The 18,348-nt window shown below is 44.1% G+C and overlaps 1 protein-coding gene across 4 annotated transcripts in view; it reads left to right on the top strand.

The window, feature by feature from the left end:
- Positions 1-560: 560 nt before the first annotated feature.
- Positions 561-18,348, top strand: part of LOC138767870 (uncharacterized) — a 341,381-nt gene continuing 323,593 nt past the window's right edge. For 2 of the 4 annotated variants that reach the window (XM_069945715.1, XM_069945720.1), the window contains exon 1: positions 561-1,289. In XM_069945715.1, coding sequence (XP_069801816.1) covers positions 1,236-1,289 — 54 coding nt within the window. In that variant the 5' untranslated portion in view covers positions 561-1,235. Of the gene's footprint in view, positions 1,290-4,534; positions 4,656-18,348 lie in introns of those variants that run through there. The other 2 variants (XM_069945717.1, XM_069945716.1) reach the window with 2 other exon arrangements.

Raw genomic sequence — 18,348 nt, forward strand, 5'->3', positions numbered from 1 at the left:
CCGTTGGTGCAGCTGGTACAGGATCTGGATGCGGCGTGCTTGACTGTCTCAGACTCGCCCCACGGAGGAGCGCGACGATTCTCTGCATCTCGCGTCTTCGATCATCCGAGGAGCATTGGAACTCCTGTGGCTCCTGGAACCACTGGAGTGGTGACAGGAGCAGTGTTGTCTGTACCCAGTGGAGCTCCTGCGGCGATGTCACAGCGAACCCTTGGAAGATAACGATCAGCAGGCTCATCATCTGCTGGCCCTATGCCGATGCTTGGAATGGGGATGATGACCCTGGGACCTGTCAGTTTGGGGTGGCATAGGGGATGTCTCCTCAGTAGCATTATAGTAGGGGCACCCCTCTTTGGATTATGGTAGGGGGGACTACAGGTGCCAGCTGCTAGGGAACCTCATTAATAACTGCCCCATCAGTTACCATCACTGGGGCAGGTGTGCTTTGAGGAATGTGGGCTGCAGTATGTTCAGCTACATTAGATGCTTCAGCAGAAGCCACTGAAACAGCAGGGCAGGGGTTAATGGCTTTGGCAGAGGAAAAGGAGGAGGGGCGGAAGATGGCTGAGAGGCCAAGGAGCTGCAGGCCTGAGCTCTTGTACACAGGAAAAAGTGCTCCTATACACAGGAGAAAGTGCAGACAACAGACTCCAGGAGTGCACATAACGTAACAGCTGCGGGGAGGCTACGGAAGCGGCACGGACAGGTGCAGGGGGCGACGGTGGTGGCTAAGGCCGGGAGAAAAGCTGAGCTGACAGGGCTGTGAAGGAAGCCATACTGACTGACTGGGGGAGGAAGGGAGGGGAGCAGAACAGGCTGAGGCACAGATAGAAGCAGGCTCACTGCATTGAACCAGCTAGCACAGCTCAGCAGAGACTGGGAGGCTGATGGGAGGGGTAGCCATAAGCATATAACAAGGGAGGGCTTACAAAATGACGTAGTTTACCAAGATTGGCCTTACTGTAAAGCCACCACCCTGGATGTGACCAGACCCTGGGAAGAGGGGGAGGAAAACACCGACTATAAACTTTTAACCCCTTTATCAGGCAGGAGACTGAATTAGGCGGGAAAAACAGGGCATTGTGCCACATGCCATCAGTGAGCACCCTTCTTATATAGTCGGGGTGCCCTCCAGACTCCCAAACACCTGACGATGATGGTTAGCAGCGTGAAAAGTAACCCGGGCCGCTGAACTGTTCCGGAGGCGGCCCGTGTGACGCAGTGGAGGGAGCAGCATGGCAGACAATTGTACTTGGTTCGGCGCCCATCCTGGCAGCAGCTCCCAATGCGTGAGTACAACGTGTGCGCTCCCGAGTGTCCTCTGCTGGGCACAACATTGACATGGCCGCCGCTTCCGCTGTTATCCTGGCCCGCTGTCATTGCTGTGTAACAACTCCTGCAGTAATTTATGTCGTACTAAATGTGGCGAGGACATGGGTCTATCATATCTTGCCCAGTGTTGGGGTGCCATCACATTCATAAATGGTGCCATCAGTCTGGTTGTGTCTATATGAGCAACATGTAGTTTCCTGGACAGTCTGTCATTTCAGTGCCGTGGAGATTCAGTTTCTCCATTGCCAACATTATATTGGTACATCATGCCGGTCGGGGAAATAATCCATTACAGGCCTTCCCGTCCATAAAGTATGCAAAATTACGGATGAGGGAATGTGGCCTAAGGGACTGCAGTAGGGATGGTCCGAACCGCATACGAACCCGAACTCTCGGTAATGATTCCCGCTATCTGCCCGCTCCGTGCAGCGGGCGGATCCAGCGGGAAAACCGCCTGGAAAACTGGGATACAGCCATAGCCATAGGCTGTATCCCAGTTTTCCAGGCGGTCCTCCCGCTGTATCCTCCCGCTCCAAGGAGGTGGAAGACAATGGGAATCTGATGCCGAGCGGTCGGGTTCATACGAACCCGAACCTTGGAGGGTTCGGACCATCCCTAGTCTGCAGTCAGTGATTGCAGAATTCAGGATGCCCTCTCACATAGTTTTTGTGTGGTGTTTTTCAGGCCTCCAGAAAAACTGCTTTTTTTCCCTTGAATTTTGAGGGTTTTGGCATTTTTTCTAGCATTTTTGACTTAGCATGAATGATCTTTTTTGTGGCTTAGGCGTTTTTGTGTGCTGAACTTTTTTCTCTCTGCTATCACATGACCTAGCTGCTGGACCACAAAAGGTGACAAATGCCAGAAAATTGCGTTTTTGAGACAAAAACAATCCCATTGAAGTCTATGGGAGAAAAACAAAACACAGTTTGGCTAAAAAACGCCACACCCTCAGTGTGCTATGTTTTGGAAAAACTGCCACAAAGCCTCAAAAATGCCAGATAGAAGAGAAAAACGCCACCCCAAAAAATGGCATGTAATGCATATCATAAACTTCCATCGGCTTCCAGATAACATCTGGCCACTGGCGTTTTTGAAAAAAAATAAATAAAAACTCCATGGTGTTTTTTTTGGCGTTTTTCCGAGTTTTTAGGGCAATGTAAAGGGGCCTGAGATTTGCAATTAAAGACAAATATAGGCCCCATTGATTTTAGTTTGCCTGTTCACACTGTCCGTAGGTTTACAGATCAGCAATCTGCAAGAATTGATGCTGTAAAAATGACTGAAAAGCTCTAGTACGGACGGTGATTGCGGCACAGATTGTCCCATAGAAGTCTATTGGAATGTGTCTGTAATTTTTACAGATCCGTAATCTTATACAGAAGAAACGTCCATAACGTCTGCCAATCTGTAAAGAAAATTGATGCGTAATCATCTTAAACCATTCCCACTTTTTTAACTCTCCCTTCTTTGCTGATCCGCATTACGGATGCATTACAGACACATTTTTGGGGGGATTGTGGAGGAAGATTGCGAATCATTGCAGACATCATATACGGTCTTGAAAAACTACTGAATGTGTGAATGGGGCCTTATTGGATAATGGCGATAAATTACATCTGCAGCTGTTTATTTTCTCCCCAGGAATGTGGGTATGTGTTTTGTCAGCAGAGCTGATCAAACGAAGCACTTCACTTTCTTTAGATGAGTGATTCGCTCATCTCTAATTATCACTACATGCTGCTGCTTTTTTTTTTTTTTTGTCCAAAATGGACCTTAATGGTCTTACAATAATGACATGGAGTTTAATTGGTTGCTGGTGGAATCCTTCATGCAACCTGTGCACAGTGCTGTTAGGATGCCTGTACACAGAGAGATTTATCTGACAGATTTTTGAAGCCAAAGCCAGGAATGGATCTGAAAAGAGGAGAAATCTCAGGCTTTCCATTATGACCTGATCTCTGTTTATAGTCTGTTCCTGGCTTTGGCTCTAAAAATTTGTCGGATAAATCTCTCTGTGTAAAGGCACCCTTACTGTGATTTCTCTTGTGATAAGAAACTGATGTAAATGTTAGGGGACATGCACACATCCGGAAATAAAACTGTCCGTTACAGTGTTCTGCAAAGTGGAAATTGGAGTTCCCAACATTATGATTCATATGATGCTGGGGGCTCTAAAACTGTTTAAGGGTGGGTTCGCAACTTTGCGATTCGCAACTCTCAGGAGCATTATCATCCCACTGCGAGTATGTAAGTGGCAATCTATTTAAAGGGATTATCCAGCGCTACAAAAACATGGCCACTTTCTTCCAGAGACAGCCCCACTCTTGTCTCTAGCTTGGGCGGGGTTTTGCTGCTCAGTTCCATTGAAGTAAATGGAGCTTAATTGCAAACCGCAAATGAACTGGAGACAAAAGTCGTGTTGTCTCTAAAAGAAAGTGGCCATGTTTCTGTAGCACTGGATAAGCCCTTTAACCCCCAATGCCCGGTGCATACATTACCGGTCTGCTCTCCAACTTGTTCTTTGGCACCCAGGGCCCTGACTTCCCGCAGTCAGGGGAGCCACAAAACAAGCCGGAGTATGTATGCATCGGGCATTGTGTTAAAGTGACTGTACCACCAGGCCCAGGCTGAAGCACTGGAAGCGGGCCGACCCACCCTTAGTGGGAAGAAACCCCAGTCCCTCCATGACGTGACTCCATTAGAATCAATGGAACCCTATCATAGAGGGGTTAGGGTTTCCTCCCACTATGGGTGGGTCGGCCCGCCTCCAGTGCTTCAGCCTGGGCCTGGTGGTACAGTCACTTTAAGGGGACTGCCGCCTACGTACTCACAGTGGGATGACAATGCTGCTGTGAGTATGCAATCCTATTCAAACCGACAGGAGGCGAGTTGCAGCGGATTTTGCTGCAAACCCACAGCGTGAAATCCACTGTGATTCTGTTACGTGTGAACCCACCCTAAAAGTTTGCGTTACTGTACTGACTTTCGCTCAATACAGTAGCTCAGACTTTTAAACAGCCATTAATTCCGTCTGTAACCGCATGGCTGTGTCAGTACAGTAGCGGAAACTTTTAAACAGAGCACCCGGCATCATAATAAATCATGATGTCAGGAGCTCTGAGCTCTGGTCCTCAGAACAATGTCCGAGCATGAACAGTTTTTGAGCCGGAATAAGGTTGAGTAAAGCCTATTCTTCTACTAGAATCATACAAGGCCGGAATGCTTTTACAAGAGGTGAAGAGGGAGGGAGCACTAGCACCAAGCTGTATGGATGCTATCACAGGATTTGTGGATGCACCAATTAGAAAGCTTCGCTGTAGAAGGTGCGTGTAATACCTTTGCTTTCTTCTGCTCAGTTGACTTTCCTATATAGTGCTGTTTTATCTGTCCTTTCCAGGGTGAGTTCACTTGCCTTGGCACGCTGCGATAAGAAGGCTTTATCACTGGCCGGTGCACTGACACATTTTTATAGCAGAGTAATTAACATTTAGCAGAACAAACTGTTTCGTGTGTGAGGATGATAAAATAGAGGAAGCTGGAAATGACATTAAAAACATTGACCGAAAGGAGAGGTCCTGGCCGACATAAAGCTAGGCTAAGCAAACAGTACAGGTTGTCTAATAACGTAAAGAATGTATAAAATAATAATAAAAATATATATATATGCTAATTGGAAAAAAAAAAAAAAGAAATAAAAACTGCAGCACTACGATATTAGTGAAAAAGAAGGTGTTTATTCACCCATAAGGCTAGGGCTACACAGCAATTGCATGACCAGGAACTCTTGCACTGCCTGTCTTGCTACCCCTTAACTTTCATGTGATTGCGATCCTGCAGTAAAAAAAAATCCATCCAGGATAGTTTTTTTTTTTTTTTTGCTACTATGTGGAATGTAACCCCTGATCACTTCTATGAGTGCAGGGATTGTGTGACAAAGGTTTGTTTTGGGGGGTTTTGTTCTGTTTTGTGTTTCTGTACTTCCTGGTTTGTCAGTTGTACACAGTACTAAAGGTTCCAGAATGCAATGCTTTCCCTCAGCTGTTCATCACAGTCCTCCACCCTGCCTGTTCCCCACCCAAAGCTGCTGCAGAACATCTAGGCTGTGTTCACACATTGCAGTTTCATTGTGTTACTGAATTATTTGCAGTAATTTATGATTTCATTGTGGTCCCACACAGCACACTGTATTCTCTACCTGTAACCCCACACAGCACTCTGTATTCTCTACCTGTAACACCACATAGCACGCTGTATTCTCTACCTGTAACACCACACAGCGCTGTATTCTCTACCTGTAACCCCACACAGCACGCTGTATTCTCTACCTGTAACACCACACAGCGTGCTGTATTCTCTACCTGTAACACCACACAGCGCGCTATATTCTCTACCTGTAACACCACACAGCGTGCTGTATTCTCTACCTGTAACGCTGATATTGGAATAAAGTAAAGAACTTTTTGATTTTTCTTTTCTTTTCATTTCCACGCACATATTATGATCAAGCATCTGTTATCTTTGAAGTTGAGCCCCACAATAAGGCTCTGATCCTCACTACCGTTTAGCATCATTTTTGTGAATACGCTGCAGTAGTGCAATGACACTCCGACATGTGTGAACACAGACCTAATTTCACTGCACACTTCTGCGCAATTAGAGAAATCAGTGTAACGCCTGCTTCTGGCTAGTCAGAGATGGTGAATCACTCAGGGGATTGGGGGATCCAGCCAAGCCTTCTAAGAGATCACGCCCTACCCCCTGTCTGCATCATCAGCCTGATCTCAGCAAACGAGGCATGGAAGATTTGTCTCCTAAGGGTACAAACACACACACCGTATACGCAGCATATTTACTGCTGCGATACGCAGCAGAAACGCAGCAGATTAGATCTAAATGGCTGAACACAGCATCAAATCTGCTGCGTATACGGTGTGTGTATTTGTACCCTAAGGGGGATAGCAGAAGGAGCAGGAGACAATGTGGATTGGCAGAGAGGCCATTATTCTTCACTTCCTGGATTTCTATCAGCTACCAGTGTGGCAGAACCGCACAGGTACAGTAATACATTGTATAGACACATATATTTAACTTTTAATGTACTTTTAATAGAAAAAAAGTTTTTATCTGGAGTTCCCCTTTAAAGATGTGGCCACTAGGTGTCTCTCTTTTTTTTTTTTTCAAACTGCAGTCCCTGTTCCCTTTTGTTCATTTGTCTAAAAAAAACAAACACAGGAAGTGACCTGCGAAGTCCCAGACATGGCTTGGGTATGATGCCATTTTCAAGATGACATCACTTCCTGTACACGCCCATCGAGTTTAGGAGAACTGCAGATAAGGTGAGCAAAGGGATTGGGCTTATTGCTGAAAAAAGAAGAAAAAAGTCCAGGAAGAATCACAAAATTACTGCCCATGCAAGCCTGCACGTACTTTTTTTTTTTTTTTTTAAAGACTCTTTAATTAAGCAAACAATCTTCAACGTTTCAGCTCATCAGTAGAGCTTTTCTCATTTGTTTGAAAAAGCTCCATTGATGAGCTGAAACTAGGAGCAAACCAGTTTCGTTTGTACAAAACTTCATACAAAACTGATCTGGGCTCATATCCCTCAGGCTGGCCGCTCCGCACAGAGGGGAGGATACCACCCGGGAACCCACCCTGGAAAACATGGATACAGCCATAGATTATTTGCTTGTGAATGAATAAATACTTTTTTTTCGCCCGCTGACCTTGGTCAGTCTATTTTTGATTTATGTTGTATACAAGTGCTTTCCCGCTGCTCTATAGACAGGGTCCCAGAGACTATTTATGGGTATTGTTACTCTTGGTGAGAGATTGTTGTCTGCTAGACATGCCTCTATGATGTAAGACATTTTGCTGATTTTGAGATGGTGGCATGAGGGCACATACACACAGTGAACAGGCTCCTGGTGGCCCAGACAGACCGCCGGTAGAGAGGATTTTTTGAGTACAAGCAGCTCCCACAATTTCTTTGTTCCCCATCCAGACGTAGCACCTTCATTAAACACTTGTCTCTGCCTGGACCATTTCCAGATGCTTAGTAGAAGGAATTTTAGTGTCATTTCACCCATTATGTGTCTTGTCAATGACAGCCATCGTTGTTTTACTTTGCAGAGGTGTCGGTAACAAGAAACTTGGACCCCAATTGTATAGTCTTTGGCAAAGAATCAAGGTTCTATTTAAAATTTAACGTCAGCCTCATGATTAATGTTTTTATCTTGCCTTTGCTGTGGAAGGAAGCACTGCCCCAAATGCTGGTGTGATGATCTAAGGAGCCATTGTAGTAGTGATTCGAGTGACACTAGGAGCTTATTCCCATGTTCTGTGTTGCACGGACGTGAAGTAGTGAAGTATGGCCCCCAAGCCCTGCACGGCATCCTCTACAATATGATTCTGGGAGTGGGGAGACTGTTTAAAAATTTGTGGCACTGTAATGAAGTAACGGCCTTGTCATTACAGTGCCACGACTATTTGAACAGTTTCCCAGTTCCCAGTATCATACTGTAGAGGATGTGTGCGTGGGGGAGGGGTTGTGTGGACTTCACTACAGGGCTTTCCCCTCCGTTTTGTCCGTGAAGCACAGAATGTAGGAATAAGCTCAAACAGCTCAGTGATATACAGGACATCCTGCAGTCTTATGTGTTGCCTCTCATGGCAGGGCTCCAAGCTGGTATTTCTAAGCAGGATAATTGTCGATCAATATACAGCAGCAGTTTACTAAGAATGGCTTTGTCTTGTAAGGTGCACCTATACTTACTGTCCCTGAAATGCATCTGTTGAAGAGGATTTTTTTGGCTATAATGATTAGTGCAACAGCTCACCGCAATGGCAAGATACAGACATGAAAATAGTTAAAAGCAGCCGCCCCAACTGCTAAAAAAAAATTCCCACAAAAATAATGAGGCCCTTAGTTACCATTTGCAAACAGTGTAAACCACACCACCACGATAAGGTGGCCTCATGCTCGGGGCAGACCCTACACTGTACTATGGCCTCTCCATGGCATGCAATACGCCTATGCTGTGGGCATGCAAGATCCATCTTATACTGGCAAAAGTAATTACACCACCTGGGTGGGATGGTGGAGACGCTCGGCTGCCGGAGAAATGCTTCAGGAGAATTAGAGAGGCGCCGGAAGTTCCCAAAACCCCTCTCATTCTCCCGAAGCTCTCCCGGCAGCTGAGTGTCTCCGAGCCTCTCAGATGAGACGCTTGGCTGCCCGGTTCGGCGATCTCCGTCTCCGGCGGGGGTAGTGTATGTCACACTGCCTGTGCCGGGAATGGTACGGGAGGCGCGCGGAGCCCAGGAGGCGGCCCCAGGTGAGTTAAATACGGTACTTTTCTTTATACAATCGTCAGCTATTACATGTAACAATGCACAGCATCTGACAATTTTAAGTGAGGACCAAAAAACATGATCAGCCAATGGATTGTTGTCTCTACAACACGGAGCGATAAGCGGCCGAATCAGGTTATTGCTCTGTGTAATAGGGCCCTTACTCAGACAACCATGCTGTATATGAGGGGATTGGGACAGATAGCTGTTGGATGAACGCTTATTTGTCTAACAACTGTTTTATGTGTAAGGCTAGCTCAAGCCTTACAGGTTGTTTTCTTTTATGTTGTTTAGGCTGGGTTCACACTGGGTTTGTAAAAATGGATGAAAAAACAGATGCATTTGTGTGCGTCCATTTTGATCCTTTTTCCATTGACCTCCATTATTAAGGATCAAAAATTTATCAAAACACATCCATTTTTTATAGTGTAGACAAAAACATGGTCGACCACATTTTTTTGTATCCTAAAAAAAATGGGTGCATTTTGATCTGTTATTGGATCTGTTTTTTTTTTTTTTTTTTTAATCATGGAAGTCAATGGAAAAACTAATCAAAATGGATGCACAAAAAATGCAGTGTGAAACCAGCCTTACTTTAGTGTACTTTGGTTACATGAGTGTGCACCAAATGTCGCATTCTGCAATAGGCAGTATTGACATATGGAACGCTTCTAAATGCAGTTCAGCCCATGAGACACAACTCACTTTGGTCATAAAGCACTGGCACCTCAATAGAAGCCTTTAAACAAATACATAAGAGGAGGTTGTGGTGTATGGGAAAGGATGGGTTGCGGACGGGAGATATAACTGACGACTGGAGGATTGTTCGGCTATCAGTTATTGAAGAAGTATGGGGTGCCTTTAGGCATAAGACTCTTTAGGCCTTCAACCATTGCCTCAGCAAGTGTCCCACCCAGTGTGTTATCTGCATTCCACCATGACCAATGTAAGGTCAGAGGGGAAAGTAAAAGTAAAGTTTACATAAGAGTTTCTAGATCATCGGTTGGGGTATTGAACTTGGTTATACATTTATAATATACAGATAAGGCTCTTTTCACACTGTGCTTGGGTAATGTCCGACGGGAAGTCCCTGTGACAGGTGCCACTTGGTTGCATCTGTGATACACTGACTTCCTTTTAAAAATATATACCATGTGATATAGATTTTTTTTTTTTTTTGCAAACAAATTTTTTCTTGTTTTATCCAAGAGCAAATATCCATGCACATAAAAGTATTAAGGCATATGGAAATAGATTTTTTTTTTTTATTGGATTCTGCTATTTGGAATAGCAGAGGCCAACATTGCACTCCTTATCCCTCGGTTGTGTAATGAGGGGGAGTCTACGGATATGTTTTCCTGACATGTCAGGAGATTCCCTGTGGCCCACAGCTAATATACACCACAAATGTGGTGTGAAAACATAAATAAAAAATACAGAATCTATTGCTATTTGTGCAGTTTTCTCTGATATTTCAGCCTAAGACATTGTTCGGTCATTCGCAATAGATACGAACGCAATAGCGAATAAATAGCAAAGAAAAAACGATCGCAATTACCATCATAAGTAACGATTATCGTTCCATGGAAATAACTGAACGTTTTCAGGTCTTTCGCAATAGTGGTCGTTTGAGATTGTTAATCGTTAACGATTATGCAAACGATAATCGTCCGGTGGAATAGGGCCCTAAGGCTTAGTGCTAGATAGTGCATTTGGCCAGTATATGATGGATCCTGCATGCCCCGAGCATGAGGCTACCTTATCGCGGTGGGATGGTTTACACTGTTTGCAAATGGTAACCAAGAGCCTCATTGTTTTTAAAGAGTTTTTTTTTAGCAGTTGGGGGGGCTGCTTTTAATGATTTTTATATCTGTAGTGGGTCTGTATCTTGGCATTGCGGTGAGCTGTTGCATTTCTCTTCAGCCATAGCAACGTGCTCCTGCCTAGTGTGAGTGGTGTTTTAGGAGAGCTGACCAAATTTGTATATTTTTTTTTGTGTTCCAGCTGGATAGTGCACATAGAATAAAAAGCAAACAGTGGGGGGAATTTATCATCTGTAAAACTTTTTTAGGCTATGTTCACACTACGTAAAAAACACGTCCGTATTTCATAATAACAGCCGTATTTGCGCAAACAAGGGCCATTATTTTGTGCAAATACGGCAGTTGTTATGAAATACGGACGTGTTTTTTACGTAGTGTGAACCCGGGCTTATTGTGTTTTTAAAATATGAGCCTGATTTATTAAATTGTTGCACAGACTTTTTGATAAATTAGGTGCATGTTTACAACTGGAGAACGACAAAAGTCTGACATGAGTCCAAGATAAAAGAAATAAAGTGCTCTTACCTCCCCCGCTCCAGTGCTGGTGGCCATGTACTGTCGCTCGGGTCCCCGTCCCTTCCTGGTCTGAGCCAGGACCCGGGTCGTGGTGTGTGTGTGTGTGGTCCGCTCAGCCTATCAACAGCTGTAGTGGGGTTCCGTCTACCTTAGCTTACCCTTCAGATTTATTTCAAAGGTTAGCTAATTTCTTAGCAAAAATGGAGTTGAGCTAAAAAGATAAAGATAAGGTGCTGAATCTTTAAAAACATCCCCTTTTTGTCTTTGAAAAGGCCAGAGGTGTGGAGGATACATTTGCAGTAGCTATACAATTATAAACAGACATTGGTCTTCATAATTCTCGCTATTCAATCTTGAGAACAACTCGTTTAAAATCTTCTGTTGTGTTCTTTTGTACTTTCACCTTGTAAATTGTTTACTAATTTTTTACTAATCTCTTTTGGACAATACTTTGTGACCATCAATGTTTACAGTTGGGAATGTGTCCTGAGATTGCATAAAGAGAAGTCGCTGTCTTTCTTTTATACTGTATATGACCTTCAGGCTTAGGCCATGTTCCCACTTCAGGAACATATCGGGCAAAGTCGGTCCCCTCGTTATATAGACAGCAACTAATAAAGATCATGATGGTTATTAGCGGCCATCTATATATTGAGATGGCTGACTTTGCCCAAATTGTTCCCAAAGTGAGAACATAGCCTAAAAGAGTGCAAAGATCTAAAGGCCCTATTACACAAAGCGAATATCGGCCGTACTTGGATGATTATCGACTGTTCCAGTTGAAAGGTAGCGAACAACGGACATACACTATACCGGCTGAATGTGATCTTTCAGCACAGTAAAGGTCTGCTGCTCATCGTTCACCCTATCTGCCACCTGCTTCCTGCGCCCCCCTCCCCGGTCATCCCTCCTCAATGTCTCTGCGTATAATAGCACAAACCGCAAGCGGGGAACGAGAGGGAAGTGAGTTGCAAGGGCTGTCTGTCTAATCAGTCTCTTAGCAAAAAAAGGAAAAAATATATAGAAAAAGATACAGCTCACCAATGGATCTAGATGCAGCAGCGACAGGTTAGGTGCAAGGTTGGGTGCTCGAACATCAGGGCGTTGGCCAGGCGCCGTAGGCTTGGTTTGCAGCAATAGGAGAAGGGGGAGTTTTGAAGTCGGCACTCCTAGACGTAGCAGGTTAAAATGTAACTTTTATTCGTGCATTAAAATCCCATGGTGGGCATAGCAGGACCTACGCGTTTCGCGCTACTGCGCTTAATCATGGTCATGGATGATTAAGCGCAGTAGCGCGAAACGCGTAGGTCCTGCTATGCCCACCATGGGATTTTAATGCACGAATAAAAGTTACATTTTAACCTGCTACGTCTAGGAGTGCCGACTTCAAAACTCCCCCTTCTCCTATTGCTGCTAATCAGTCTCTTGTCTGCTAAGATTGCTAGTCGGTTCATGCAAAGACCCTAAACCTTCATTGCACTAAGTGGGTCCAAGTATTGTTGTTACCTTGGGAAATTTTATTTTCTTTAGGCATTGTTCACACAGAGCAAAACAGGCGCAATTCCGCGGCAAAGAATCCCGCCAGCCTCCTTATCATAATGACAGTCTATGGGAGGCTCTGGCGCCTCCTCTCTCTGCGTTTCTCTGCACTGAAGAATGGACATATCCATTCTTCAGCGCGGAGAGAGGAAGCGCGCGAGTCATTATAACAGGGAGGATGGCGGAATTACGCCTGTTTTGCTCCGTGTGAACGAAGCCTTATAATGATATCTCTAGAGGAGAATAGATATGTACTGTGGCATGTATTGCAGCATGCAACTCCCAATGTCCAATAGGTTTCTGAAGATAAAACAAACTTCTGGCAGTCATATATAACAAGCACTTGTAATACTACATATATATGTTCAAGTCATTGTAACTTCAATCTAGTAAAGCCACAGTTCCAGATATAGAATATAGAAATATAGGTATACGATACTTTACTCATCATAAATGCTAAGGATGTTAGCGATCACTAAGGGGTTCTGTAACAACATAAACCACGTGGCAACAAACCAAGAGCATGTAGGCAGGTCAAGGGACTCCGAATGACTGACTGAATACCAATACCTATCACCGGCTCCATTATCCTATCTATATTATGATGCATTGAAACAATACAAGCTATAAAATGCACCGTGGCTGGGCTGCCATGAACTGCTCATTTATATTAATGTACAGTAGAAATTCCCTTTAGCTGCTTTGCTCTATAAGAGGTTATATACACAAAAGATATTTCTTAGGCCTCATTCCCACATGCCAGTGAATGTATGAGGCCGAAAGCATACCTTACACATTTACCAATGGGTATGCAATGTTGTTGGAATTATGGACATCATTGCGGGATGAAGGAACACATCTTTGTTTTTTTCTGTAATTTTAATCATTGTACCTAAACCACATTAACTTTATTTATTTTTTTGAGCACAATTTTGATGTAAAGACGTAAATTGCAGTTGGAAAAAAAAGCGCAGTTTGTGTTTCATGGGCTTTTCTATTGGATAGGTCTTGGCTGATTGGCCTGTGGTCCTCATGGGCATCAGTCAGCAGTGGGCTTCGATGAGCAGGATCACCAGTAGCCAACTTCAGGAACTGTTCATCTGAAATCTCCCAGCATTCCCTGAAATCCGCACTTATTTTGTCCCTTACATGTGACTTTGTGTTTTTGTAATTCTGGAACCTGCTGTATATCCACCAATCTTGAATTTGGCCTTGGATCCCTCCTTTCGTGTTAAAGTGTGCCTGTCGTTAGAACTTTCTAAATCAACAGTAGATGTCATTAAGCATGTGTGCAATTTTTTTTGTTGTTATGGAAATCATGGCAGTTTCTGTGTTTAGACTCCCAGAGAGAGGGCAGTCATGTGATGGATGGACACATTGAGTATGATGCAGGGAAATAATAGATTCAGGGATTTGATCAAATCCCGGGAAATGATGAAATGACAGCGCTGTTACATCATTTCCCTGAAGATCAAATCCCTGACACCTTTCAGGAAAAGTCAGCAGTAGTCCGGCTCTATGTTTATTTATTAGGCAATACGACAATAGTCGTACATTAATTAACAAAGGAAATAGGAAGTTAGGCTGATAACAGAGGCACTTTTTTTTTTTTTTTTTACGTTGCATTTTGGACTGTTCACAGGATAGTATTCTTCTATGATCCCCACAATGGTACTTCCATCTAATGAGCTTCTTTCACCCTTAGGTACATACACCAAAACTGTGGAATCCACTGACACGTCTTTAAATTTCATCAAATAAACTTTTCATTTTTTTTCAGCCGATCTTTACAGGTGTTTTGCTGCACTTTCCCTTCGATCTTTAGCTCTCTCCGCCTTTCAGCATAGTGACGGATTTTTGATCCGTATCCTTCTGCTTTTATGGTAATGACACATATATATTGCGTGCGCTGGATTTTTTACAAACGTCACGTGATTGGGCTTCGGCAGATTCCGTTCCACAAACAATGCTTTACTGTCGCCGCCGTTTCCCCTTCAGGCGCAAGTAACACTGCAAACGATTGGCCCAATAGGGTAAGCAATGCTACGGCGACTCGTTCATTTCATCATTTGATTAAATCCCTGACTGACTTCAGGGAAATGATGTAACAGCGCGGTCATTTCATCATTTCCCGGGATCAAATATCCTGGATTCTATCATTTCCCTGCAACATATACATATTAATAGATCTCAGAACAGCACTCCAATATTCAGTGAAGAAAGAGATTCTATTCACCCATCAATGTGCGATGTTTCGATCTCCCAATGAGTTGATAGATCAAAACGTCGCACATTGATGGGTGAATAGAATCATCTTTTTTTCACTGAATGTTGGAGTGCTGCCTCTTCTGGGATCTGTTGTACTACTTTGGTGGTCAGGAGTCCGACTACCTGAGGTTATAGCACCCATCTGAGCCGCAGTGCCGCATGGTGCATCCAGCTTACTATACATATTAATGGGAGCCAAAGGAAAAACGAAGAGCGCCTTCTGGTGTAGTATCTTCAGTGCAGTATAGTGAATGATATAATCTTACACTATGCTCCCTTACCTAAAGAGGTTGTGCGACATTAAGCAGAACTCTAACACAAGCCTTATAGAAGATCCCACTGCTGCTCAACCGGTGTGTTGAAACACAATGTAGAAAACCCGACCATGACCAGTCAGATCACAAATACCCACAAATACCCTCCAAAGATGGTAGGTGGCAGCGGACCTGGAAGTATTTCCAACTGCATGAAAGCCAAGACCTTCAGAATACCACAACTACATGCAGCCATCTGATCACATGCAAGTAGACAATTTATTCTATTTTGTGGGGTCTGACTGATCCTGGTCGGGTCTTCTCCATTAAATAAATATTACGACATTGCGTATAATGCAGGATTATAGTATCATGTTTAAAGTGGGCTTCAAGGTGGAGCTTAAATAAGATATTAATCCATAAACTACTCAATATTTTCATATGACCTCTATGGTGTAGGCCCATCGCTTCATTTTACCAACTACCTTCCTGTATAATTAACATAATTCGACACCCTTTATCTCCAGGGCTAATTACAACTAATTCATGTAAGGTCTTATGAATTCCTTTTTATATGTTCAGATAAATACATTTTTATTTTATAACACTAACATGTATTAGAATTCCGGTAAGTTCACATTCACGATACCGAGTTAGCTAGAACAATACTGTTGTAATGCAGCCATTGTGACTCTAAGGCTTCATCTTCATATATAATGGGAACCAGAGGCAATTGACCTTTTAGTTAAAATGCTCCACATAGCCCAGACCAGACACTTTTTACATCAGAGTAGTCATTTTACAAATGTCAATTAGCTTTGAGTAGTGTCTTGTCCTCTGGTAAGATTCGTTCTGTGCCTGCAGTGATGTGCCTGGTACAGACGGGAACCAGCTCACTCACAGCGGCATAAATACATCTCTATAGCTTCCTACTACAATGGTTCTTTTAGGATCGTCTTTATCATCTGTAATGACTGCGAGCGCTGGGTCTGCAACCTGCTTATGCTATTAAATACAGAACTTCACAATCTCTTACCTAGTAGCACAAGGGGCTTTGGTCATGGCAGCATTCCCCTTGACCTAATAAAATACTTTAGTAAAACCATGTTGGATAACTGTGAAAAGGTGCAGCCCAGTAAAAGTGAACATTAGTGAACTGATTTAGCTGTTTTTTGTTTTCATACTCGCACCCTCTGAGCTATGTATAACTTATATTGTTATATATTGGTAAAACCACTCTGTAAAGTAGCAATTCAAGGGGTAAACCTTTTTGTATAATGCTGCCTTTATATAAAATATAATAAACATCTTATTCATACCTCACCATGCTCCCCTGGAGTCCTCCTGTGGTGTCTTCAGTTCAGTTCTTCAGTGACTAACTAGTCGCCAGTGACAGCCCGCTCAACCAATTGCTGGCTGAGACGGGACAGCTTACTGGGCAGTGATTGTGTCTATGTTGAGACAAGTTCATCTTTAAAATGGCGGCAGGCAGTGGGGTACCTGGAGACATGATAGGAGGACACAGAGGAAGCTTGGTGAGGCTGAACTGACATGCCCCTGGTCGCTGATTCACTGTAAGACCGCAGCATCAGCAGACTGGGTGGTCCCTGGACTCCTGTCCTGTTCCCAACACCGTAGTGAGAAAGCCACACCTGCCACAGTAACATGGACAGGTAAGTTCCTGACATTAAAGTGATTGTCAGGAGCTTTTTAATAAACTAGTCACTGGGGCCTGGTAATCACTGAGCACTGCAGGAACAATGGGCCATTTGCGTGGCTCGGCACTCCTGCAGAAAGTTTTGGAGGGATATTTAATAAGTCACTGTCATTAAAAATAATGTTTGACGTGTCATCAGGCATGTGAAAAGTTATTGATTGCAGCAGATCTCACTGCTGAGACCCACTGTGATTGGGAGATCTAGCCAGGGAGAGAGCACGACAGCAGTGCTATCCATTCCCCAGCAGGCCACTAATTCCAACAATGTTGTCTTCTTGGAACAATCAGTTATGGACATACGGTGCTCCTGCCACTCTCTCTCCTCAGCTATATCTCCTGATCACAGCGGGTCTCAGCTGCTGTGATCAATTAGTTTTGACATGTCTGATGGCATGTTAAGGCTATGTTCACACTGCGTATATATGTCGTATATACGCGTTAAACTCCGGCCGGAGATTTACGCTACTTGCGGCCGGCTACGTACGGAGCGCGAACTTACGCCCGCAGTCTACTTACGCTTCACGAGCGCCCTACGTAGCAATCTGACAGCGGTCTTTTACTTGGAAATCTTCGCCTAGCCCCGGACACCCCACAGAACCTTTTGGATCGGCACAAAAAGCTTGAAAAATGAAGAAATCACCACTACGTATGGGACCGCATGTTACGCTACGGGCGTAAGTTACGGCATTTTCGTCCTCAAACAATGGTCTGGTTCATTTTTTACGGCGTCGCGGACGATCCTCGCGTAAGTTCTTACGTAGTGTGAACTGTGCCGCCGTACATCCGTCCGGAGACTTACGTAGTATGAACATAGCCTAAAAGTTTTTTTTGACAGGTACTCTTTAACAGTACCTGTCATGTGTCTGCATACAGCAGATGCCTGTGATAGTTGTGGCTTGCCCTCTACACTACTCCTCATTATCTGACCCCCTGCTTGCCTCTTGATTCTGTCTGTGTTCTGACTGCGTTTCCAGATGTTGCTGACACGGACTTTGGCCTGTTTTCTCCTCTAAGGGTGCATTCACACTTTGGAATTCTCGCGGATAACGTCCCATGGATTGAGCCGCTCGTGCTTGACTCTCCGCCGTGCCATAGACTCTATACTATGCTGGGGCAGATTCCATAACATGTCAATTCTTTGGGCGAACGGCTGAATTTGCCCGAGCGTAGAATGGAGTCTATAGCATTGGTGGAGAGTCAAGCTGGGGTGAGGAGCAAAATCCGTGAGATGCTATCTGCGAGATTTCTGTAGTGTGAACTCACCCTAACTGTTTGCACCAGCACTTAGCAGTGTAGAAACTGTTGCTCAGTTGGGGTCTGCTGTCTAGGGCAGAATGTCAAGAAGGCAGAAACAGAGGTCCGGACTCACTGTACTTCCCTTGACTGGACACTTATGTTATAAACAGTAGAGATCTATGGAGATTGGTTGATTCTAAATTCTGTAAGATTCTGCCATATATGATGGGAAAAATATTAATGCAAATTAAAAAATAGGACCCAATTGGAAGTTAGTAAGATCTGTCGGATACCTTTATTTGCCGTATGACAG

This window comes from Dendropsophus ebraccatus, chromosome 11, assembly GCF_027789765.1.
Source record: "Dendropsophus ebraccatus isolate aDenEbr1 chromosome 11, aDenEbr1.pat, whole genome shotgun sequence".
Taxonomy (NCBI): Eukaryota; Metazoa; Chordata; class Amphibia; order Anura; family Hylidae; genus Dendropsophus; species Dendropsophus ebraccatus.